The sequence below is a fragment of the Vipera berus genome (assembly GCF_964194415.1).
Source record: "Vipera berus genome assembly, chromosome: 5".
Classification (NCBI taxonomy): Eukaryota; Metazoa; Chordata; class Lepidosauria; order Squamata; family Viperidae; genus Vipera; species Vipera berus.
In genome coordinates, this window is record NC_138207.1 from 46,733,002 (window position 1) to 46,759,488 (window position 26,487).

At 39.8% G+C, this 26,487-nt stretch overlaps 2 protein-coding genes across 3 annotated transcripts in view; one reads left to right on the forward strand and one right to left on the reverse strand.

Moving 5' to 3' along the window:
- The window catches only part of LOC308668414 (prominin-1-A-like), a 43,595-nt gene extending 24,197 nt beyond the window's left edge, over positions 1–19,398 (forward strand). For both annotated transcript variants that reach the window (XM_081328293.1, XM_081328292.1), the window contains 15 exons: positions 2,718–2,877; positions 3,507–3,665; positions 4,078–4,201; positions 4,570–4,661; positions 6,225–6,309; positions 6,538–6,687; positions 7,758–7,826; positions 9,010–9,102; positions 9,190–9,243; positions 9,771–9,851; positions 14,517–14,585; positions 15,069–15,158; positions 16,113–16,225; positions 16,584–16,610; positions 17,239–19,398. In XM_081328293.1, coding sequence (XP_081184419.1) covers positions 2,718–2,877; positions 3,507–3,665; positions 4,078–4,201; positions 4,570–4,661; positions 6,225–6,309; positions 6,538–6,687; positions 7,758–7,826; positions 9,010–9,102; positions 9,190–9,243; positions 9,771–9,851; positions 14,517–14,585; positions 15,069–15,158; positions 16,113–16,225; positions 16,584–16,610; positions 17,239–17,287 — 1,415 coding nt within the window. In that variant the 3' untranslated portion in view covers positions 17,288–19,398. The remainder of the gene's footprint in view (positions 1–2,717; positions 2,878–3,506; positions 3,666–4,077; positions 4,202–4,569; positions 4,662–6,224; positions 6,310–6,537; positions 6,688–7,757; positions 7,827–9,009; positions 9,103–9,189; positions 9,244–9,770; positions 9,852–14,516; positions 14,586–15,068; positions 15,159–16,112; positions 16,226–16,583; positions 16,611–17,238) is intronic.
- A 233-nt stretch (positions 19,399–19,631) lies between these two features.
- Positions 19,632–25,227, reverse strand: HPS6 (HPS6 biogenesis of lysosomal organelles complex 2 subunit 3). The gene has a single exon (XM_081328291.1). It carries the CDS (start codon positions 24,627–24,629, stop codon positions 22,182–22,184), a length of 2,448 nt encoding a protein of 815 aa, XP_081184417.1. The 5' UTR covers positions 24,630–25,227; the 3' UTR covers positions 19,632–22,181.
- Between the last annotated feature and the right edge of the window lie 1,260 nt (positions 25,228–26,487).

A 26,487-nucleotide genomic window follows, 5' to 3' on the forward strand; every position in this document is an offset into this window, starting at 1 on the left:
GTGCCCAGAACTGGACAAAGTACTCAAAGTAGAATATAATTATAAATTCTCCTGATTAGATAAATGAAATTCTGTTCACACAGACTAAAACTGCATTTGACGTCTGAGTAGCCATATTTTGAGTTGCCAATTCCTCTTCAGTTCTAAGATTTTTTTTCAGATTTAGTATTATCAGGCCAGATATCCTTCCATGCTCTCTACCTGTGCATTTGCTTTATTTTTTCCTAAGATCTTCCTTTGTTTCATTAGTAGATTTGCTTTTGTGATTTTTCTCAAATCTATTAATATAATTTTGTATTGGGTTTTAATCCTAAATTTTAATATTTTCCAACCTGAAAACTTCTAGATATACAGACTTAACTTCTGGCATTTTCAGGAATGGCCATACTGACTGTGAAATTCTGGGAGTTGAAAATCATACATCTGGAAACATGTTCCAAGTATTAGCCCAGGTTGGGCAACACTATCCTGCAGTATTAGCTATCTACCCACTTTTATGTCATCTTACTATTTCATAAGCATTTCTGCCAACTGTTTATTTAAAACAATTAATGACAATGTTGAAAGATGCTACAAATAACTAGTTATTAATAACAATACAGACTAAAGTTTTACTCATAATTAAAACAGAGTTAAAAATACATGTATCTCTATTTCTCTGTATGTATCTCTCTGTAATACAAAGGTCTGTGGTATAGCCCAAAGCCTGTCTGAATATATATATTTCCGTCAAATGTACCTCAAAGGGTAGGATGTCTCCAAAGGATTTTGGCAAGTATTGATGGCATTTCAAAAGGCCTTGGCCCAAACTGTGTACCCCTTTATAAACCATAAGAGCATTTTGAATTGTAGTCAGAAATTTAGATGCTTTACTCTGCTAGGATGCCACTATTTCAGTTCCTTCCAAGCCACAGTCTTGCTGGCTTCCTAAATACACTAATGCCAGTGTTAGTATTTTTTGCCTAGTGATGTTTCCCCTCTTGGCATGAGTACAGGGTCTACTGTGTAGACTTTTAAGTAATCAGTACACATAGATACCAAATCTACTAGTAAGGCACACTTTTTGCATGCAAAAAGCCCAGGTTCAGTCTCTGGCTTTTTCAGGTAGGACTGGAGAGATCCCTAGCCGAAAGTCTGAAGAACTGCTGCCCATTAAGTAGCCTGCTTGCTTACTGTATTAACTTATGGGGTGATTTATTGTCCTATGTAATTATTTGCCACTCTGAAGATATTCACATTGTAGATGCAGTTTTTTCCCCCCTCACTGAATCAAGAGTGCAACAAAATTAGCCCAAACCAATGTCATCTCCAAGTTTCCTGTTTCTAACATCTGTGCAAGTTGAGAATGGCTTCAGTGAAGCACTGTACTTGTGTAGAAGCCTTTTCCAACTTTGGTTAGAGGTAGAGGAGACTCCACCAATCACGTAGTAGAAGAAGGCTGCAAAGAAACTCTCAGCCATTGAGAAGGTGGGATAGACTTCTATGCAGGTGGTCTTTTGGCTTTTGTAACTCCCAGAGGATGTTGAAAGGTGGTGGAGAAGCAGAGCAATGTGAAGCAAATTATTCTCTTTAGCCACACCTTAGAGAGTATTTCACTTGAAGTTTCATCAAAGTGAAGTACCCCTCTGAGGACTTGCACAGTCTAACCAGTTTGCTTTTTTTCATACTTGTGTAGATGTAACCATTCAACCTACCTATATTTGAATCAGCCCATAATGGCTTGCTTACTTAACCATAGTTAAAAATTCTGGGATTTTATATGAACATTAGACAGTGCAGATAATATGTGTAAGATAAAGATCTAATGCAGTATTAGGTAGATTCCTATGTTTTTCATGATTTATTGTTTTTCAGCCTCTTTGGTCAAACATATCTAGTTTCCTGGATTATGCTACTTATTCTTCCCATCCTGGATTATGCTACTTATTCTTCCCATGTGTAGCTATTTTCCTGCCCCTAATACACCCTGACTTTAGTTTCACTTAATTTTTTATTTTATTTTTTATTTTAATTCCATTTATATCCCACCCTTCTCCGAAGACTCAGGGCGGCTTACAAACTTAGCAGTAGCCTTTATTCTATGTCAGAGGTCTTCAAACTCAGCCCTTTTATGACTCATGGACTTCAACTCCCAGAATTTCTCAGCCAGGCATGCTGGCTGAGGAATTCTGGGAGTTGAAGTCCATGAGTCATAAAAGGGCCGAGTTTGAAGACCCCTGTTCTATGTATATGCCTGCTTGTTAGGGCTTTCACACACACCCCAAGCGGCATTATTACAAAGTCAGCTTAATTGCCCCCAACAATCTGGGTCCTCATTTTACCTACCTGGGAAGGATGGAAGGCTGAGTCAACCTTGAGCCTGGTGGGATGCGAACCTGCACTAATTGCAGGCAGCTGGTGTTACTTAAGGAGGCAGTAGCCCACTGCTCCACCAAGGCACTTAATGGGAACTGTTCCCTCAAAAAGAATGTAATCTTCACTCCCAAAATTTGCAGTCAATTTTGTTGTTTATTGCTTTGTTAAAGATGCCTCTTAAGTAATTAAAAAGTGGAATTGCCCACTTAGATTAAGATGCAGTGTAAGTTGCATCTGTACAGAGTACACGTTGGAGAGCTTAACATATCCATTGTCCTTGGATAATTGCTGCTATTGTTTAGGTGATCCATGATAATACACATAGTATAACGATTTACCTGTGTTGACTCCAATTATTAAAGATATACAGGGCATACTTTATGATGTCAAGAAGGGAATGAATGCAATCAGTGATAAATTTCACAAGATGGTCTCACTGAAGAATGTCACTGCATTCATGGAAAATCTTGTAAAGAAGGCAAATGACTACAAGCCACTTGTGATCCAATATGATGGCTACAGGTAGGAATGAAACTTTTCTCAATTTTTCATATGTTGCAGAATTACTTGGGATGATATCTACATTCCATTTTAGTAGGCAGAAAGTCAAGTTATAGAAAATATGGTGTAGCTCAGAAGAAAAATGAGTCTTCTAGAAATCTGAGGTACTGTTCAATCATGTTGTTTGGATGACCAGCACCTCTAATTTGCAAAAGTTTAAGGATCTATTTATTCATTTAATCAGAATTTAATACCAGTTCTTATTCTCTGACCTTGAATTAGGTCTTATTATTTTCATTACTTCCTTTATCTTCTAGTGCCTATGTTCATAATGCACTGAACTACAAATGATCCAAGCACATTTTGGCATGCAGGATGCAAACCCAGCTCATGCAGGTACTTTGTGGTTTAATGTGTTATGTACAGTACCTGAGAAAATTTGGTTACTTGAGGAAATTATAATCCTGGTTGGTAAACATCCTGTTTGAACAAAATTAGTCTTTTGCAGATGCTAGCACAGCACAGTCTTCCTTATTCTGATTTCAACTGAATTGAACTGATTTGACTCAACTGAATGTACTTTCACCTCTTTCCTTCCTTCATTGTTGTTTGAGATCTGAGTGTTAACTAGTTGATTTCTTTCACTACAGGTGGGGTGTTGGCGTCTGCCTTTGCTGCCTGCTGCTTGTAATAATTGCATTCAATGTGTTGGGTCTTTTCCTTGGTAGTCTTGGGCTAGATCCACATGGAATGCAATGGCCTACCAAACGGGGCTGCCTCTCCAACACCGGTGGAAACTCCTTTATGGCGTAAGAAATGTTATCTCCTGTTCAGTATAGGGAAATAACTGACAATAACTTCTTTATATCCTTCCAGATCATAACCAAAACCACTGCTGATATTTTTATGTAATGTTAGTTGCTTTGGAGAGAATACTTTATAGAAACTTTTCTAATTTTACCCTTAGCATAGATTCCTATCAGGAAAACATAGATTGCTACTGTACACAAATGTCACTGTTGATGCCAAGGTACACTACTAAGTTGATAATGTCCTCTACTTGCCTCAGCACATTGTTTTCCTGCCTTGCTCTACGGATCTTCACACTAAAGTGGTACCATGAGAATATAAGACCCAACTGTAGAAGGTCCTATGGGTTGTTCACATCCAAATCAATAGTTGCAATGTAGACCTCTGATTAATTCTCATCTTTCATGACAGGAGTGTTGGATTCAGCTTTATATTTTCATGGTTGCTGATGTTGCTGGTTCTACTGCTATTTTTAGTTGGGGGCAATTCATACATGTTGGTGTGCCAGCCTTGGTCTAATGGAATTCTCCTTCAGGTAAGCCACCTAGGTTGCTATTGTACTCATAACTGCTAAGTGTCCCCTCATGGTTAGGAATGAGAAGACAAGGGGCTGCTTAGAGTTGGTTGATAATTGAAGTGGCACATAAGCCTAATAAAATAAATGCATAAGTATTATGACAGAGAGAAAAAGGTTAGTTCATGGTTATAGAATTAATAATGGTTTATTAATTTGCAACCTTTGTTTGCAGTTCCCTCTTCCAACTTTCATAAGTCATTGTTATTTTAGTCTCTAGCTGCAGCTGTTTCAGCTTTGGAGAGGAGAAAATACAGCTAGAGGGATCAGTAAAGAGTTTAAGAAAATTTAGAAAAGATTTCATCAGCTGCTACTTATCTTTTTTCCAGTATCTGGACACACCTGGATTGTTCCCTGAATTAAATGTGAAAAAGCTCGTGAATATGAATGGTTCTGATGTAAACCTGACCAGCATATACAAGTGAGTGCCAAGATGCTTGGGTGAACTGCCATTATGTTTGTCCTCAATTTCCTTGCGAGGAAGGAGAATCTGGAGAGAACATAAATGTTGCAGGCTTAGTGAAATAGAATTTGGGGGGGGGCGTACAGAGGGAAACCTTGTTCAGAAGAGAGAAATAGCTGCTTATCAATCTGTAATGAAATACATGGAAGCACTACACAGGTTAAAGTATTGATAAATGAGTTAAAGCTTGCTAGAATAGCATATGAACCATATTCCCAGAATGTGGTCTCTGCACAAATCATATGCTTTAAGTCCTACTTTGAAAGCATTCTCCTAAGCAAGTCCCTTCAGTTTCCCCTCCCCAGTGGATGAGCTCCTCTTACCCCATCCCATCCCTCCACCTCCATTGGTCCAGGATAGTCTATAGAGATCATCTAAGTCAGGGGTGTCAAACTCCCAACGTCATGTGACATGTCACGACATACTGCGACTTTTTTGCTGTTGCTGGCAAAGGGGTGGGTGCGGTTTTGCCAGGAAATTTTGCCATGATGCATCCGGCCCCTGGGTTGGCAGTTTGACACCCTTAACCTAAATGATAGGACCAAGTTGAAGCAGCTGAAAATAGTGTACATATTTTTGCTGTCAGTGACAGCAAAAACTGAATTTTTCTTACCTGCTCCTTGCAAGGAAGAGGAAGACTTGTTTGTGTGTGCAAGTGCAATTTCTGTTGCTAAGAGAGATATTTGTTAAGTGAGTTTTGCCCCATTTTACAATCTTTCTTGCCACAACCAAATCGCTGCAATTGTTAAGTTAGTAACATGATTGTTAAGGAATCTGGCTTCCCCACTGACTTTGCTTGTCAGAAGGTTGCAAAAGGTGATCACATGACCCCAGGAAACTGCAACCATCATAAATATGAATTGGTTACCAAGCATCTGAATTTTGATCACATGATCATGGGGATGCTGCAATGGTTGTGTGAAAAACAGTCATAAATTACTTTTTTCAGTGCCATTATAATTTTAAATGGTCATTAAATGAACTGTTGTAAGTCAAGGACTACCTGTAATGTGCCTGCTTCTACAGTAAGGCCATTCTGAAGATATCTGTGGAGATTCTCAATCATCTAGATCAGGGGTAGGCAACCTCGGCTCTTTTATGACTCATGGACTTCAACTCCCAGAATTCCTGAGTCAGCATAGCTGACTCAGGAATTCTGGGAGTTGAAGTCCATGAGTCATAAAAGAGCCGAGGTTGCCTACCCCTGATCTAGGTCATGGTTGTCCCAAATGTGTTTTTTCCAAGAAGCAACTGCACTTTGTTAATGTTTTCTTTGACAACATTTACTTCTCATTAAAGAAGCTTCTTCAGCTCAAAGAAAGTACTAAGAAAGCTCAGTTGGGTTGGGTTTTTTTGTTTTGGAAAACACATATTTGAGCCACCCTGAAGAGCTTTCTAGCTATTGGCCAGAGGGGTGGGGAGACCTAATGTGCAGGACTGGAGAGCTTGTTCTGTGGGGTAATGTTCTTATCCAATTTATCCTTGATATAATATTATGCATCCTGTTTTCCTCTTCTAAAGGAATTGTGAAGACAATGCACCCTTGTGGAGTACCTTTCATCTCAATGAGGTCATTTCTTTGAATGACACCTTTAACATCAGCAAGGTAAATGATGGCTGCCTATATAATGAATCAATCCAGTGATAGAGAAATGCCATCATCAGTTAATCTTTTGCTCCCAGACATCAGCTTAGGGTTGTCACCAGGAATATTTTAAGCATTTGGGTATAGGGCACAGCTACAGCCCTCTTGGACAGTTCTGGAGAATGTACTGCAGAACAAATGATGTTGTGCTCTGCATATACTCATCTGGCATTTCTGTTTTTCCTCTAGTACACTCAAGACATTGATTCAACCCTGAGTAAAACAAAAATCGATATTGGCTCTATTGAACTTCTGAAGGATGAACAAAAACGCAACTTGATGAAACTGAGTTCAAAAGATGGGCCTCTGAATGTGGATTTTAACAGTACTCTTGAAGAAGTAAGATGGAAAATTAAGGAAAAGGCTTATGAAAGAAAGGAAGAATGTTGATATAATTTCCTTCCCAGAACAGGAGCTCACCATTCTTCTGTATTTGTTAGAGAATGGGTGATGTTCACATTTGTTGGGGAACACATTGGTGTTTCCTGGCAACAGGAGCTAAGAGTCTGTCACAGAAGGATTCTGAGTTGATGTCACAGTAATTTATTGGCAACTCCTCCAGTTGTAACTGTGTTTGGTGAAGCCCTGAGGTTTGCATCTATAGCCAAACAGTAGTTGAGAGAATATTTAAAATATGTACTTCTAAAGTTTTGTGTGGGTTTTTTAAACTGTTCATTTCTTTAACATGTATGTTTCTTTTTGGCATCTGGTATAGGTTAACATCTCAATAATAAATATATAGTATAGTATAAATAAATAGTATAATAAAATAAAAATGCAATGAAAACATGTCATTCTTTATAAATAATAGTAACCACAATGAGTAATTCAGCAGTGATCAGACAGGCCAACTTGATTGATCAATTTGTCTGCTAATGCTGTTATAAAGAGGAGAGACTTTACCTAGTCCTTAAAGGATAATCAGAAAACCTGACGGATTGCTCTCCTGTCAGAAAACAGTCATAAAAATGCCTATGTATCCAAAAGCAAATCTAATAGTTGCTAGTGGACATTTGAAAAATCTCTGCTAGCAGTTCAGCAGAAAAGAGGGATAAAGTGAACTCACACCTCCTAGTGATGGGATGAGGAAAAATAGGGACCACTACGGTGGGAAGGTAACAGCGTTCCGTGCGCCTTTGGCGTCTAGTCATGCCGGCCACATGACCACGGAGATGTCCTCGGACAAGCGCTGGCTCTTTGGCTTTGAAACGGAGATGAGCACCGGCCCCTAGAGTCGGAAATGACTAGCACACATGTGCGGGGGAAACTTTACCTTTACTTTTTATTGACTAGTAAAATACAGTATGCAGAAATACTTAAGTAAATCTGCCTTCAATTCTGTATTTAATTAATTCAAGTGTATTTTGCTTGCTTGAATTCTGTGTTCTCTTTTTCTCCTTTTTCTATAGCTTAACCAGAATCTGACCAAACAAGACCTGAATGTCTTGGCTAATAAATTGGAAGAACTGGCAAATACCGTGAGTAGTCCTTGGGCAAGGATACCCACATGGTCCTATATAACTGTCTTCCTCAACTTCTAAGATATACAGCAGATGTTATGGGAAATCCTTTTGAGTAGACACAGAATTTTGTAGATGCAGCTATTCTCCCAGCTGCCACTGGAAGATGTAAAGTGATTGTGTTCTAAATTGTGTCTTGGAATGTGGCCTTCAAGTACCTTTGGCAGTGAACTGCACAAAAATAATAAGAGATCAGGAAGTTCTGGATATTAATAATAAAAAACCAGTATCCTATGTGACTCCCTACAACTCTGGAGAGCTCAGAAATAAATACATTATGATAAAATCAAAAGTTTAAGAAAAAATATGACAAACATAACAGACCAGATGGAATGGGTCTCGCTCTCCCTCACCAAAGGCATGGGTGGTAGCCTTGAATTGCACCTTAAATCATACCCAGAAGCAAACTAGCAACCAGTGCATCTTGTGAAGCAGATATGTTACATGGGCATGCCAAGGGATGCACATCACTGCTCCTGCCATTGCATTTGGACCAGTTGAAGCTTCTGGAAAGTCTCCTAGATGTTTAAAGGGCTGTCAGTGTAGAGCACATTGCAGTAGTCAAACCATAAGGTGACTAGGGCATGAGCAAGGGACTCCCAATTTAGGAAAGGTCAAAACTTGTACACCAGATGAAATTGTGCAAATACCCTCCTGGTTGCAGCTAACACCTGGTCATCAAGCAGGAGCTGCAAGTCCAGGAAGATTCCCAGATTGCACACCAAATTTGAAGAGGAATGTTAACTCTTCCATGATCAAAAATGGAATATTCTGGGCTTAGAGAAAGGAAAAGAACACCTCTAAAATTCCTCCCGCAATCCCTAATCCATGGAGTTATCTCTGAAGGATACCGTGGTCAGTGATACTGAAAGCTGCTAAGAGATTAAGGAGCACATAATCTCCATTTTGGCTCAACCACATGCTCCATCAATAAGCATGACCAAGGCTGTCTCAGTACTAAATCCTGGCCTGAAACTTCACTGAAACAATTGGAGTAGGACCTGTTTTGAACTAGAAGGTAATTGTTGAGGGTGAGTGGAATGAAATGGGGCACTGAAATTACAGAGCACAAATGCTAATTGGATATGACTCCATGTCAAGTTTAATGAGCACACACACACTTTCATTCATTTATTTTCAGACAACTGGTAGCACAAGTAGCAAACTGCAACATCAAGCTGATGAGCTGAAGAAGATCCAAGATTGGATTAACCTCAAATTTCCTTCAGAAATTGTGAGTGTAGTTTCCCTTGTCTCTCTTTATCTTCTTTGACCAAACCTGGTATCACTGAATGAGGAATTTATTTTTTCTCTCCCTCAGAAAGACTTGAAGAGGAGCATCCAGAAGTTGCAGAACTCTGCACCTCAAATTCCAGTAAGCAGGCTGGGTGGAAGTGAAAAATTGGAAAAGAGGCATTTGATTCTAGGGTTCCTAAAGATTTCTGTAAGGGACCTTCCTTGAGATATTTCAGATGTTCTGCTAGAGGCCAATCTGTTCGGGCCTTGAGATAGAAATATAAATTTGTCACTTCATATTACTAAGTGCCAGTTGGGGAGTTCAGAAATTTTTCTTGGCATAAAAATGTTTTAAATTTATTAAAAGACTGAAAACAGTTAAGAGGTTAGTAGACATCACACAAAGGAGAGAATAGGTGTGGAAAGTCCATCTATAGCATTAGAAGAGCTATTTGTGTGAAGCTGAATATCTTTGATTTAAAATGCTTATTGACATCATTCCCTTCATGTTTAATTTAATAAAATATATCAAAGGACTTGTCCCAGCTTTCAATATGCTGTGGGATATGTGATGCTAGGTGTGTAAGCTGTTTTTCCTGGGCAGACAGCTCAGGTATACTTGAATAGAAGCTTTTGAAAGAACCTAACACCAATGTATCCCACTAGAATAAGGTAAACTTCACGCTGTCGGAAATAAATGAGACCAGTTCATTTATACAGCACCAAACAGAGGAAATTATAAACAGGGTAAGTCTTCATCAGTACCTTAGTATGTTTATTTGTTTATTTATTTACTGTGTGAGTAAACTGTGCCAGTTGGCCCCAGTACTTTGGTCAGAACTGACATCAGCAATCTAAAGTGAGAAGGGGGACACAAAAACAGAGGAGGGGATGAGCAGAAGTGCCAGAATACAATATGTTACTTCCTAGGGCTGTACATGCTTAAAAAAAGGATTTAGAAAAAGAGCTTCAGACATTGCGGGAGTGCTCTTGTTCATTAAGTGGCCTGAAGGAAAATGCTGCTACTTTAAGGAATCCACTCATGGTAGATTCCTTAGGCTAGCTTCAAATCCTGAAAAACATTGTGCTACTTTCATGAATATAGGTAGTTCTTTTTTTTATAGATATTTTATTGGTTTTTAACTATAACAATCTCCAGTGCCTGGTATACAGCGTATTGTCTTGGTTTATATTTTAACAAGAAAAAAAAGGACTAATAATTAACAGTCAATAATGATTAAATTTGATAATTACATAATTAATAAATTAATTAATACATTACTTTGATCTTCCCTTCGCCCATTTGTATTTTGCTTCTTCAACCTTAGCCAAAATATAATTCTTAATATTTTCAATATATAAAATTAGGTATAGGCATTTTTATATTTATACAAATCTTTCTATATAACATTTTTTTCAGCTTATATTATTCTCATAACCATCTCATTAGTTCAGCATACATCCTATTTTTATAATTTTTGTTTGCTTAGATTACCTTATATTCAATCCAATTCTTATCAGTCATAATTTCTTCATATTAGTCATCTCACTGTCTAAATTTTCCCATTTAGGTACATCATCCCAATATTTTATGTCATGCATTATAAAAATACTATACTTTTTATCTATCTTATAGTATCTAGATGTAAAATCCTTTTTAATCAGTTTATATTTTACTTATATATTAATAAAAGTTACATCAACCTATTTTAACATTTAATATATTATAAAACATACTATATTACTTAAATCTCATTATCCTTCTTGTTATAAGGCCTATTTATGTTCGAACTTCTCTGTTCTTTTAGCCATATTCAAACAAATGTTTATTCATGTAATAGTCCATCTGGTAGGGCGAGTTAAATCTCTTGTATTTGTGTGCTGCCACCACGTGGCTGTTTTGGAGTAATTACAGTGTGGGCAGTCAGACCCTCCTAACCTATGATGTATTTCCTCTTCCCTCCCCTTTCTGGGATGGACTTCCTCCTCCTTTGTCTCTGGAGAGAATCCCATCCTCCATTGTCTAGCTAACATGTGACAACAGCAGATGTGCAGTTGCTGGGAATATTACCATTTTCTGACTATTCTGGATCCAAAGCTGTTGTACTGTAATTAACCCCTTGATAAGACTTCTATGGTCTATATAAGCAGGCCATTACCATTAACAGTTCTCTCCAGATAGTTTGAACTCGTGGAAACACCCTTTATCATATAGAAATACCTTTATTGCATGTAGATTAAGATGACGTTTGTACAGCATTTCCAAGATATTTCCAAGGTATCTCCAAGGTCAGAAAATGGTAATATTCCTAGCGACTGCACATCTGCTGTTGTCACATGTTAGCTAGACAATGGAGGATGGGATTCTCTCCAGAGACAAAGGAGGAGGAAGTCCATCCCAGAAAGGGGAGGGAAGAGGAAATACATCATAGGGTAGGAGGGTCTGACTGCCCACATTGTAATTACTCCAAAACAGCCACGTGGTGGCAGCACAATCTGTCTCTGATCTTCTTTTGCCAAGTAATTTTCCAAGTTGATGCAATCCGCTTACCCAACAGTTCCTGTATTTTTACAAATGTTGTTGGGAATACAAAAGATGAAGTAAGTAAGATACATTCTTTTTACCCCCCAAACTTTAATAGTTCTAATAATTCCATTTTTCTTGTTGTATCAGAACCTTGTAGATTTTTTCCTGTTTGTGTCAAATTGTAATTATTTTCCTTTATTATTTCATCAATTTGATCATACTCTTCTAGTTTGTAATCTGCTGTCTGATTTGTTTGTTCCTTTGTTGTTATTTCCTGGGTATTTTTTAATTGTAGATTTAGACTGAGGATTTAAATAAGCATATTTTCAAAGTTTCAAATTTCATCGTGGTTTGAATCTATTGTCATTTGTATTTGTCCTAACATTACATATATTTCCTCTGGGAAAGTATTTATCTTCCCTTGAAGTATTGCTCCTGGAGGCCCTTGATTTTCCAGCCTAAGTCCTTCAGGAGAAAATATTGAATGTGGCATCTTGTCATTTTTTCATACGCATGTGATATCCATGTTGTCTCGCCCCCTTTAAATAATCTTTCATCAATGTTTTAATTCAAAAGTAAATTTATCAGTCAAAATTAATTCAGTATATTAAGCCACTTTAAATCCTGCAAATTCTCCTCTAAAAGATTAGCCAAAAAGCCAAAGTTTTTTTTTCATAAATAGTTCTTAGATTTAAGCAACAGTCCAGGTGTTTTTTTCTTCTTTCAAACACTTTTTAATCTTATAGCTGGCTCTTCCTTTGTTCCCAGCTGTCTTCAAGATTATTTGCAATTCAAAGGAACAACTTTTTCTTTGTTTCTGTGCATTCTGCCAATTTCTGAGTCCTTATTGTTAGTGTTCTATTCTTTGATTCTCCACTAGGTGTCAGCAGTTATTTCTTTTTTCAGTTTTTCTTTCCATCAAAAAGTTATGTTTGTTATATATTTTTATAATTCCATCAGAAATTTTTAGGGTATAATCTTGACAGTTTTTTAGTTCCTAGATTTGTCCAGACTGATATATTTTAAATCAAATTTTAGTATATCTCTTTCAACCTTTTATGTTAATTTGCCGCTTCTGTCTATAGGGGAATGGGGATATAATCCCCTCCCTTTACTTCTGGAGGTTTTCTTGCTTTGGGGACCTTTTCAAGGATTTAAATAGTAGATAGAAGAAAGAAGATCAGTACTCTCACCAATTCCAAGCACGCTGTTCACCGATGTTTAAGTTTGTGCTCTTGAGCTAGATGCTGATCTCATGCTAGCCTTTCTCTTGTCGGGTTTGGAGGGCTTTCCCCGGATCAAACGGAGTGATTGCTGCCGCTTTGTGATCGACGGGGCACCCCTCCTTCACAGTCACCTCTCCAGGGCAACTTTGGACCCATCTAGGGTCCCCCAAGCAGGAAGAAACTAGCTGTGGGGAGCAGAGTCCACTCTTCTGCAGCCATGTGCTGTGGGTGCAAAAACCAGAAGTCCTAGGTAGTTCTTGACTTATGTCACAGTTGGGACCAGAATGTTGGTTGATAAACAATATTGTCATTAAGGAAGTCATCACATGATTGGATCCAAAGTTATGATCATGTTTACTGCAGTCATTAAGCAAATCATGTGTCATTAAGAGGATCACATAGTCTTTAAGTGAGTCTGGCTTCCCTAACTGACTTTGCTTGTAGGAAAATGGCTGGGCAGATCACAAATCTCAAATCACATGACTACAAGATACTGCAACCAGTTGTAAATGGGAGCGAGTTGCCAAGTGCACAAATTGCATTCATGTGGCCATAGTGTCAAACTATGAAGATTTCTTGCATTAGGACTGCCATGCTGCTTCTAGCTTACCTACACTTATGGGGAGTGGAAGGTTTGGAATGCATACAGGTGGTTCTATCAGTATGGGAAACAAGGTCACCAGTTAAATGTGGCGAATGGAGACTGTCTTCTCATAATAAATGCTTGAAGACTAATTGGACAATGTGACCTGAACTGTCAGAGAGGAGAGAGAAAATTTTACTCTTTTAATTATCTTTTTCCCGTCATATTGCCAGAGCTGGTTTTCCATTCTTTAGTGCCAGTATGCTTTGCCCAATAAAGTTTTGCATTAGAGATCGTAATGTCTCCAGTGTGCTTCATTGGATTATTCAACCAGAACCTTGATACGTAAGAGTTGTATCAAGGTCTTAGCTTTGAGAATTGGTCATAAGGCACTTTTTCTAGGCTGTTGGAACTTCAGTCATTAAACAAATAGTCGTAAGTAAAGGACTACCTGTAGCAGTATGGTCCTGCTTCTTATGCTTGCCTGAAATCTGAAAGTTATTCTGAGTAATTTAAGTATGGAGAACCTTAGTACCTCTAGCAGATCTTGCACGAAAGAACTCTGCTTGCTTTCTCCTTCTCTCCCTGCCCCCCAAGTTTTCTAGAACTTCATTTCCATTCATGGACATATAGGAAATTTATGCTCCAAAATTCACAGATCTGCAATGCAATTTATACAGCAGGGATGTCAAACTCAATTTCATTGAGGGCCGCATCAGTGTTGCAGTTGCCTTCAGGGGGCGGGTAGGTATGTCCTGAGTGGGCGTGGCCTACTGGGTGGGCATGGCTAGAGTGCGTATGGCCTACTGGGTGGGCATGGCCAGCTCTACATCATTCGCATCAAGGGTGCCTATGGGGGCCTGGGCAGGAGTGGGACAGATCTGAGGGTCTCTGGGCCAGGGCCAAGGCAGTGGGGGCCGTTCCCTCACTGTTTCCAGGATGGCTTCACGGGCCGCATGAAACCACTTCGCGGGCCAGATCTGGCCCCCGGGCCTTGTGCTTGACATGTCTGTTATACAGGATATTTGCACCAAAACCAAACCATTTCCTGAGTTTCCTTCTCTATTTCCATCTAGGAGATCAAGACTTTTATATGGCACATACTGAATTATTTTTCCTCTTATGTGAGCTGGGCTCAGCGTGTTGTAAGTACTATCAATTATTTCTAGTGGAATAAGGATGGACTTGCTGGATTTATACTTTTATCTTGCCAAGTACACTTATCTGTACTTGTTCAAATCCTTACCAAACAACATGTAAATTCAGAGGCATGATCCAAGAACCTTTCCATTCCCTTGGTATGTTGTATGAAGATCATTAGAATTGTTTGACAAGCCAGAAAAAACTTATCTATTTGTTTCAATATACCAATTGTGCTTTGTTAATCTGAATTTAAGCATGTTGTATGAGGGCAACCATTAAGTTTTTTCCTTATTTTTTAAAATGAAAATACGGAATACAATTATTGAGGGATTGAACCTTTTTTTCTGGGTTGGAAAAGAAATTGTAGATTTCAAATATGGTGATCAAATAATGAAAATTGTTGCCCAGAACACCAGGGCTTGGTTTTGTCTGATGAAACTTCTCTAATGAAATGTTTTGTTTTGCTTTTAAATCTTCGTTGACAGATCATGGGACAATTGGGTCGTTGTGGCCCTGTAGCCTGGGCACTGGACAGCATGAATACCGTTGTCTGCAATTACCTTGTTGATTCTTTGGTGAGGAAATCAATACTAATCAGAGAGCATTAATTGAGATGTGGGATTGCTAATTGTGTCAACATGGATTTAAGGCAAGAGATAGTTACAAAGGGTGTAACACTAAATTGTAAATAAGTGTTCTGTACCAGCCTGCTACCGGCCCTGCAGAAAAGGCAGGGACAACCCCTTTTACAAGAAGGCAAGAGGCTGGAATTATGCCTGCCAAATTTATTGCTACAAAAACAAACGGAACAAGACACGAACCAAGAAACAGGAGCTTTAAGAAACAGGAACTATCCAAGCAGTTGCCTTCAGCAAACCAGCCCTCCCACACATTCCCCTTAAATACAGTTCAGGGTATGGCCTCTCTCTGCCTCCTTCCGAGGTGCCCCATTGCCTTCCTCTGTTTACTCCTGATTGACTGCCTCCTGCGTCGGGCATCCTTGAACAGGGCCAGCTGTGGGTCATCTTCATCCACACTGTCAGGCTCACACAGCTGGGTCTGCGTCGTGACCAGATGAGAGGGGCCTGGCTGGGGGCTCTCATCAAGCTGTCCAATCCCCTCAGCAAGCTCTTCAACACCCCCCTCCTCCTCCTCTGAGTCGTCCGACCCAACTGCCGAACCCACAGGCTGACCCTGAATCACAACAATAAGAGGAGCATATCACTATAATTGTCTTGGGGGTCAGTTTGTTGTAATGTCTTAATTTTGAAAAAAAACGTAGGGAAACAGAGGTGCATATGCACAAATGAAAGCTATGCCTTCTGAACAGAAACGGGAGTGGGAGGTACATAAAGAAGGCTCTAGTCTAGTGCGTGTTAGGACTGGAATGTGCAAATACTTACTGTATGAGGATATGTCCATTATTAGAGATTGTGTATTTCTCTTGGCAGTCTCAACCAACTAAATCTGAACTGAAACACTTGAAGCTTTGCCTCCAACTCTCCATCTCTTCTCTTTCCCCCTCCTAGAATGCTTTCTGGTTCAGTCTGGCCTGGTGCACAATCTTTCTGTTGCCAAGTATCATCTTGGCTGTGCGGCTTGCCAAGTTTTATCGTCAAATGAGCGTCGATGACATATATCAGTAAGGATGATTTATTATCTAATAGGGGATGCTGCCATGGCTGTGGGCTTCAGTCTTTCATTTTCCCAATATTGTCTTATGAACTAGCTTGAAAATTTCTTTAGAATCATCTGTGCAAATACCCCCAACTTCTTGGGGCTACATTTCCTAGGAGAACTGCTTCAGAAATGTGATCTTGCCATAATATAACTGGAGACTATTTTCCCTGCCTCTCTTTGTGATGATGTCCAGTTCAATCACTACTTTTTTGTGGTTCCTAGTCTGGTTTTTGTGAGAACTATCATGTGGGAGTGATTTTATATTTATATTTATATTTATATTTAAATATGTCATTGACACTGTCCCTTTTTTCTATTAGGGATGAGATTATGGAAAACTTTGAACTGTGAGTATCTTTCCATAGCTGTGATCAATCTTTGCTAGGCAGCATTGTAGTTCAAGCAAATGTCAGTATTAAGCTAAAGAAGAGCCATTTAATTAGCCACTAGGGCAGGGGTGTCAAATTGCTGGCCTGCAGGCAGGATGCATCATAGCAAAACTGCGCCCACCCCATTGCCAGCAATGGCAAAGTCGTGATACGTCATGACACGTCATGTGACGTTGCGAGTTTGACACCCCTGCACTAGAGCATGAAAGCCATTTGGGGTGTAGAGAATACCAAATAGTGTAGGCAGCTCACTGTTCTGGTGTTAATACTTAAAAAAGAAAATGAACATAATTTTCTGTGGAGTGGGAAACAGCCATAATTACAATACTGTAAGTTTTGCATGCTGTAAGTTTCATTTGCAAACAAATAATGTTTGGGATGCTAAATAGTACTGTGGTAGTATATTTATCAGGGTAGAGAGGATTTTTAAAGCCCTATCTTAGAATGAACCTATAGTAAGGGATTGAGAACTGCCAAACAACAACAACATCAAAGTTTCTTACTCCCATATCATCCTTACTCTTATTGTTGCTTACCAACCGTCAAGATTCAATTTTCTTAATTTCTTCTTCTTTTCCCATTATAGGTCAAGGCCAAACACATTCAAAATGCCCCGGGTTGAGCTGAAGAAATAACTTTTTTTTCAGCATTCCATCTCTGAACTGCTATGAAGACAACAATGGTCTAGAGAATTCTTGGGTTTCTCTTGACATTGCCAAAAATTTTCCCTGAACAAGTTTGTAAGATGGCAACAACCTTTTCCCTGCAAGAGACCTGTGTCATAAGCCCTGTCACAGAGAAGTGTAGTACGGCTGTATGCCCAGGGTATCAACAGGGTTGTGCTCTATTATAGGCATTAGGCTTGCAGTCTTAATGCTGTCCATACTCAAGAGGCTGCATTCTACTGAATTACTATACAGAACCAATATATAGCAAAACATCTTTACAGTAATTCTTTGACCCTCAACAGATTTAGAAATCTTTGTTGAATTAAGCTGAATTGCAAATAATGCCTTGCTGGATACCTACTCCATACCTACTCTAAAGGTTAATACTCTGGAAGAGAAAGCAAATATGAGCCATAATGAAATACTACTGACAATTCTGCATCAGGAAGAGTGAATTGCCTTAAATTTTATCTAGAGCACTTTGAAGAGTTTGTCTTGTGCTTCAGTACATCATTGCAATCTACAGATGTATGTTTCTCTCTTTTCTCCTTCCTCACATTCTCCAATACTTGATTTGCATATTTTGGGCATTTATCTCCTCCCCAATAATACTGAACCATGAATTTGTCAGAAGTGTGATTCTCTCATGAGAATGGGGGAAATTCATCAGGTGAATAGAATTAGTAATATTTATTTAATAGAAATGAATGCATTTAGATTAATGCAAAATGAATAATGAAAAGATGATACGATAACCATTTGGAAGAGGAACAACACAAGAATTGTATTCCTTTTAGATTAGTCTTGCCTGATCTGTGGCGCTCCAAATGTGTGACATAATTCCTAGTCAGTATTGGAAATTTGAAGTTTAGGGCAAGACTGGACTAGTAGCAGATAATACAGGTAGTCCTCAACTTACAACAGTTCACTTAATGATATTTGAAAGTTACAATGGCACTGAAAAAAGTGACCTTATGACTATTTTTCACTGACGACCAATTCAGCATCTCCATGGTCATCTGATCAAAATTCAGACACTTGGCAAGAGAGTCATATTTATGTCAGTTGCAGTGGGCTGGAGTCATATGATCACCATGTGCAACCTTCTGACCAAATAGCTTTTAGAAGAATTTGTGAAGGATTACCTAAAGCAATAGTAACAAATGAAATCTCATTAATCAAGGAAAAATGAAAACATTATATAAAATGTAACATTTTCTTATCTCATCCAGATATTGGGGGTGGGGGAGTGGCTCATATTTCAGATTTTTTGAGCAACATGCAAACAATCAGATTTTAATATACACATTCTCACTTTTATTCACTCACTGCTACGACATCATTAAGACTGACCTTGTCTTAGCAAATTATCCACAACTCCATTTCTTTTTTTCCTAAGGGGTTTGTGAAAACCTACAATATATGGGAAGCAATTCAAGATAGCATGCTATCACTTAGCCTAGGATAGTAATTGTTCCTAGCAGCTTCTGTCTTACTTAAATTATGTCTTATTTCCACTAAGTTTGATAAAGATATTTTCAGTTGCCTGAATTATATGATTTCTATTATATAATAAATTTTATTTGATTCTATGGAAGACCAGGAGTGAAAAAGTCTAATCTAGAGTGAAAATTACACCACTCCCCTCCTCCCTAACTACTTTGCCAAGAAAGATACTTGAATCTGTACAAATGCTTTTGCTTTTCATTTGAATGAATATAATTATTTTTATTAATGTATTTTCATTTGTAAATTCAAGGAAATTATATTTTTCATAGCTTTTATAGGATTTGAGGTAGGCCTTGGATACTTAGAATTTATAAATTGTTGATCCCCAAGAATGACATCTTGCTGTTACTGGAATTACAGTTTTAAATATTAACATAAAACAAGAAGAAAGAATCAGGATATCAGTTTTGGAACCTTATATAAAAATTATCTGGCTGCCCCTGGCTGCCACAGTATAAGAAGGGAATCCCAAATGGTCAGGAAGCTATGTTTTGTTGGACTCAAAGTATTTTAATTAATAAAAGAAACCATAATTTCTTAATGCTGCTATTAAATATAACTTTGGTGTATTTTTGCAATGGTGTGACAAATGCTTATTCAACAGGAATTTATCTGTCTCAAAATTCAATGATTGACCAAGCCAGAACATTCACTAAGATAGTTGTTTCATTAAATTAATAATTGTAACAATTGTTTTCTTGATGTTTTGCACTCACTTCCAACTCCCTTCCCATCATATTATGAAAGCTAATATCTGATCAATTATGTTAAGAGACACTTAATCAACTCTTCCCTGAACAGTCCAGTTAGATAATCTAAAGGCAGGGACATTCCCAGTTTTATAGAAGAAGCTGGGAAGTTAAGGTTACAGCTCTTATGTTATGGCTCAAGAGACAGAGACCGTGCTAGCAGTTTGCTTGCTGTATTTTTTCTTCCCAGACGTGATTTGTTCTCTTGGCTGACATTCTTCCAGGTCAGAGTATGAATTATCTACTAGTGCTGGTCCCCATTAACAAGAGACTGAATTAACAAAAATACTACAGAAGATACAGCTGGGAGTATATAATGCTTATTCATTAAAATTATTCAATAAAAAGGAGCCTTAAAAGCCTACTATTTCTCTGCCAAGGTACTTGAGATAGGCATGGTATAAAGCATCCAGACAAATCTTAAGGTTACTTATCATCCTTTCACCCCTTCTTCATGAGAACAAAGAGCCAACCCCTGTTTGAAGTCCAGCACTAACAAAGAATCCCATTAATCTCTAGAGAGGACAAAGAAGCTTGCCTCTTTATAATCGAGGGGCATTTTACAGTAATTTCCAACTCTTAAAATAACTTCAAAATGGCTCTGGAATGAGGAAGCTTGAGGTTTTTGAAGAATATGCACCTGTAAAAAGTAGCAGATATTGTAGATTTGGGATGGGCAGTTTGGTATGAGCCAAGTGTTTTGTGTTCCTTCATCACCCGTGCCTCCCTTGTTTGCTTCTGAGAGAGTAAAAGGGACACTTTCTCCTACATGTCTGTCTAGAAAGGGGAAGTTCACAGCTGGAAAGAAAAATGTTTCCTTTACACTAAAACCCCCAGATTGCCAAGGCAGTGAAGGCCACTCAAGCCTAGTCAATGGATACGTTAACTTTCATTCACATTTCTCAGATATCAGGGCAGGGTCCTCTATAACCACAGAGCCTTTCCCTGCTATACAATCACTTAGAAAACTTTCCAAACTGTAAGACAGGGCAACAGAATTACAGCATAAACGGTAGACAAAGTATCTGCTCACAACCATCTTTTCAAAATGGGTGGGAAACCTGTGACCATCCTTAATTTCTAGCATTTCTGAGCCTTAATGAAACTGCTTGGGATTCCAAATGCTTCAGCAATTTTGGGAGGGCTTCAGATTCTCCATCTCTGACACTTTTCACGTGGATCCCATTCCCTTTCAAATCAGAAGTTGGCAGCAAAGCAGCTGTTAAAACTCACTTTGATATGGAGAACTGAAGTAGCCTAGCTCTTGTTACATTCAACAAGCTACCTCCTTTTTGAATTATATCAGGGAAAATATGCATTTTTAAAAACAATCCTGTCAGTTTCATGAGAATTAAAATGATGCTGTATCACGAACTACCTACACATAGGAAAAAATATTCATGGTTAGACCACTTAAGGATTCCTCTCTTTCTGTTAAATCTATATAGAAAAAGGCCCATGCATGTAGGACATGAGGATGCCAGAAATTGCAGCACAGCAACGTTTGGAAGGCATAAATTCTCAATCCCTCATGGAGAGGGCTAGTTTTACTTAAAAGGGTAATTAGTCTTAAGCAGAAGTGTACTAAGAACATTGTCAGAAGTTGCATTACAATAGCACCTCTTTTCAAGTCTTGCCATTTTAAAGCAAAGAAGAATTTGCTTAAATATGAGATGCAGCACTAGGGAGAATAATACTGTCTTACAAAGAAATATGGCACAAATTATTATAGTGAATCTTTTCCACTTTTCTAAAAAGCAAAAGATAAAGGCTATACAGGGGACAAAGGTGTGCTTAGATAAATGCAGTCAAAACAGCAGGACTTCCCCTGCTTGAAATAAATATTGCTTAAATCTGTGATAAACCTGAGGAGTAATTATTTTCAGAGAAGCAACAACCGATGATTACATATAGGGAGTTTCAAAAGCATTAATTTAGGAGGAAGTAACGCTGGCAAATGAAACTTTTAGGGTTATTATCAAAAACCTCCTCTTTCCTCACGAAATAACAGAGAAACCTTCTCCAACCAGATATCTTCAGATGCCTTAGACTATAATAATTATAAACCCTAATCCACATAAAGCCAAGAGTATTGGAGGAAGACTATTTCTGAGCACAAACACTGCTACTACTCAGTGACACTCCTATACAAATATAGTTGATGAATAAAGATGGGCATGTTATCAGAATATCAACCACTCCCATAATATCATTCATTAAGGGGTGGGAGTATATCAGTAATATTTCAAATTTTACTGAAACAATTATGTCATTGATACACAGCTGTCCCCAATCGATGCCCTCCAGATGTGCTAGAAATACTGTACAATCCAGAATTCTCATTTTGAGAATTATAATCCCAATATATCTGAAAGGTTAAGGAAGAGATGCCTTTATTTGCCCTAGTTTAAAGATATAAAAGGTTTCCAATCCTTCCTAGAAGCTCTGCACTCTTCCAAACAAAGTCATTGACAATAGATGATTCTGTGATTTAACTTCCCACTTTAACTGGATGAGCTTGGAATATAAAGACTGCAGCTCCTGATTTTGCAGAACCATTTTTAAATACCATTTTGCTTGTTCTAATTGTGACACGATAAAAACTACGTTTGGTTTTGAAAGAAGGTTAGCTCTTCCTGGTAATCTGCTTTCGGAAGAGACTGCTGGTTCCTGGGTGGTGTTGGTGGGGGAAAGGATGGGACCTGTAAGACATGTCCAAAAACTTCATTCTGGGATGTTTGATTTTGTGCCAGTCTGTACAACAGTGGTTTGAGCAGGGCAATAGTAAGTTGGGATGACCCATCTTGTGCAAAAGGAAATGGACTGAGCTCAGCTGATGCTAGATTTTGCTGAATAATGCTCAGGACATCAGGGGCACTCATATCTGCAGGGCAGAGCTCCCACAACTTGTCCAAATAGGGGTCCAGGGCCCGGTGCCGGGAAAACTCCCCCAGGAGATTAATAAACATCTCTTTGTTTAGCAAAGGGCTCAACAAGGAGAATTTCTCTGCTGTCTCCATCACATGCTGCCATCTCCCATATTGGATAAGGAGATCCATGGCTTGGAGGATTGCTTTGGGCCTCTGGCTACAGAGCAAGAGCTCAATTTCCATTTCTCCATCTGCTACTGGACATCTGGCACACCTTGGCAGTACAGCTAGTGCTCTCTTATAAAGGGGCACACCACCCTCGGGCCCTTCTTTGCTTTTGTAAGTCCAGGAGGCACCCAAATACTGCTGGGATAGCTCTACAAAGTGAGGCAACCATTTAGGCCTGAACTCAAGAAGAGAAAGACAGACAAGTTCAAAGAAGGGGAATACTCCATTTAGAGGGCTTTCTTCTTGCTTACTTGGGCTAAGAGCAGCTCCCCCCAGAATTTTTTTCCACACATCTGGAGTGGCTCTAGCTACCAGAATGCCATCCCCATTCTCTTGTAGCTGGAGATGGTTCTGGATAGCTTTCCAGAAAGCTCCAGGGAAAGCTGTGAACACGACATTCAGGTATGCCACGTTCTCTCTGTTCAAGTCCAAGTGAAGAAGGCGGCCAAGTTCTTGTTCCACCAGTGCTTCGCCATAGGTCTTTGCCTCACTTTCTGAAGATTGAACCACACGCAACTTGAGGAACTCCAGATCTTGATAATTCTGCAGTTCTAATTGCATCGTGCCCAGGAGCTTGGTATAAGATTCCGGGAGGACCCGGAGCTTTTTTCCTTTGGGATCAAGACTATAGCACAGGATGGAAGAGAGTGCCACAGGAGCCTGAAACATGCCCCCCCTCTTCAGTTTCTCCACAGTGAGTTGGGAACTGCTGAGACTCCGTCTTTGATAGTATTTGCAGGCTTCTTCAAATATCATCTGCACGAGGTTGGATTCTGACTGACAGCCTTGATCAGAGTCTGAGAAGTCAAGAGTATAAATGCCATCCTGAGCAAGGAGCTGGATTTCGTTTTCTATGGTAGGAGTGTCCAAAAAGTGTACTCTCTCAGTGCTCAGGACTTTGTTTTCTATCAACTCTCTACTGTTCAAATCCACGAGATAAAGAGTCTCCTTCAGCAAGCAAGCCAGGATGTGCCCAAACACCTTTAGTTGGACCTGCTCTCCTGAAGACAAAATGCCTCCTGAAAAGTCAAAGACAGGTCGCCACAGGCCATTAGGTTGGACTCCCTGTATTGTGCCTGTTTGCATGATCAAGAGCAGCTCTCCGCAATTGGATAGGGCACAGCTGTGTATAGCCAAATTTTTCATGGTTTTCAAGAATCCCACATAACTCAGCATTAGCTTTTTGAAGTCTACATCGCTGCCTGCATGTGAGGCTTTTATGGAAACGCACGGACCATGTGGTGCAGCAATAACAATATCAGACATTTCAGGTCGCCAGATGAGGACAAACTTGGCTATTCTTGGGAAGGTGGCTGGGGTGGGGACAAGGAAGACTCCAGAGGGTTTGGCCAAGACTTGGTAAACAGGGCTATTGTGCAAGATAACCCTGAGAGGGCTCAGCTGGACACCCTGCTCTCCAATCTGAAGGCCTCGAACACAAATACAATACTGGAAGGCTCTTTTCTCAGGAGTCGGTTGAGCATCCAAAGGAGGCCTCTCTTCACACCACACAAGCTGTTCCCCCAAGCTGCAAACGGAGACAATCCGAGCACGGGCTCCATGGCACAGTTCCAGACTCTGCAGCAAGTGCCATCCAGCGGTGGGCACAAAGCGCCAGACTTCGGTCCTGCCTTGCTCCCAAATGATAGCCAACACCCAGGAGACAGTTGTGGCAGGACTTTCCAAGAAAAGCAGCTCCACCACTGAGGGTTGAAGTGGCTTCCAGGTCCTCTCCAGCTCCCCTCCATCGAGCCCCAGGCGCTGAAAAGCCACCACTCGAGGCTGGGAGGCCGGCTGATTCCACAGGAGCAGCAGATGGTGCTTGTCGGGGCTGGTTAGGATGCGGCTGGGAGGCTCCCCGGAACGACGCTGATCCAGCAGCTCCCGCAGCCAGCGGCCTCGAACATAGTCACTCCAGTCCGAGACCTGCCGAAGCTCCACCGCTCCCTTCATTTTGGGATGTCCGGAGCGGCGGCCGACCACATAGGGCCGGAAAAAAAAGGCTGACGAGCGAGACTAGGCCAAGCTTCACCGATCCCGGAGGCAAACGAGGCGTTATTTTATTCCGGCTTCTTGCAGCGGAGAGAGAAACGGGGGTCCTCGCAACTCTTCCCGCCGATTCTAGCGCTCCTGGATCTGCGCGCCCCCTTTATTTACAGGAACCTTAGCTGAAGCTTTCAAACCTCGCTCCATTCGAGCTGCCGCGCCCCGCTCGCTATTCTCACTGCCTCTTATGGTTTCGGACTCCAACGCTCTCGGCATTGCCTACTCCGAAAGTCTGCGGTGCCTTCTCTTGTCGCTCACCCCAGCGCGGAATTCCGCTCGAGCTGCCGGCGCTCAGACGGCGTAGTTGCTTCTAGGCGCCTTAGCTCTCTCCGGAACAGGCCAAACGCCAGACCCCGGCTCGCTCCAGCCGTTTCTTCCGCAAAGCAGCACGCTAGGAAATCCACCAGCCCCTCCGCAGTTCAGAAATAGCCAGCGCCGAATTCCTGCTTATTGCAATCACGAGGTCTTTCGTTTCCGGACTGAGGCACTCCCCTCCGGTACTTACTTCGGCACCAAATCCGAACTCCCTACAATTCTTCTACTTCCGTCTCTGCCCGATGAGGTTAAAACCTGGCCGCCCCAATTAAGCTGCTTTTCGGTAGCGCGCAAGGCCCGGAGGAAAACGAGAACTCTTAAAGGGACGATGCGTCCGGTGGGCGGGGAAGCACCAACTGCGCACACTTAGGCGCAAAGAGTTCAGCCTATATTTTGCTGTTAGGGTTAAGGTTGAGTGGAACTTTATTGTTAAATCAAGAAAAGTATTTAGACAAAAAGGAATCACTCAGAAAACTAGTACCGGTAATACCTTTCTGCCCATCCCTGATGAAGAAACAAATGACTAAGAAGGAAGATTTGGATTATGTGCAAGTTTTGGAATCCGTTGACAAAAAATTTTTTTTACTTGCATCTTGAAAATGCTGGTTAATGACATTTTTCTTCAAAAGTACACATAGCATTGCTGTTTTAATTACATTCAAGATTAACATTTTTTCCTCTTAACAATTGCAACTTGTAGCCTCTCTTCAAGACTGTAGCCTCTCTTCAAGACAATTAGATCACTAGGAGATCTGCTTTAGCATATTGTCATGGTTATAGGTCTACTCAAAGTTGTGGTCAAATCCCTTCTGGTCACTAGTTGGCATCCATACCACCATTTTTCTTGTCAAATAAATGGAAAATAAGAAATTTTCCCTGCTTCCTCACTTTTAAAAAATTTAGGTCCAGCACAATTAGGTATTTTATAATCTTTATATGTTTTAATCCTATGTTGGAAATAATATTTAACTGCAAATAAAAATATATTAAAACTGAATTTTCAATCCTTGAAATCACCTTTAGGTTGACAATGTTTTCTGATGACCCAGTGAGTTGTGGGTGACATAAGCCATTATAAAATTTGGCTTTCAGAGATTATAGCAGTAACATAATAGTCCCATATTTTGAAGTGTATATGGAGTTGCAAGCAAAATACATAAGCACTTTGACCCATGGATAGTTACTGGGCTTACACCAGAAAAATATCCACACCCAGCAGTGAAGAATGCATTCAGGCCACAATCTATTTCGGGGTAACTTCTGACCAATAGACCATGGCTGAAATATGTGGCTCAACTTTTGGACTGTCCTATTTCTCTCCATTTGATGCATTTGCAATCACTGGCCTGAAGGAGAGTTCTGAGGAAACCGAAAACCTCACTCTCCTGTAACATTTTTGATTAGTCATTGTGGGAAGAATCCAGAGAAAGTAATATTTTAGGAAATATTA

Coding starts and splice junctions, on each gene's coding strand:
- HPS6 (XM_081328291.1), bottom strand. CDS start 24,629: ATGAAGGGAGCGGTGGAGCTTCGGCAGGTCTCGGACTGGAGTGACTAT.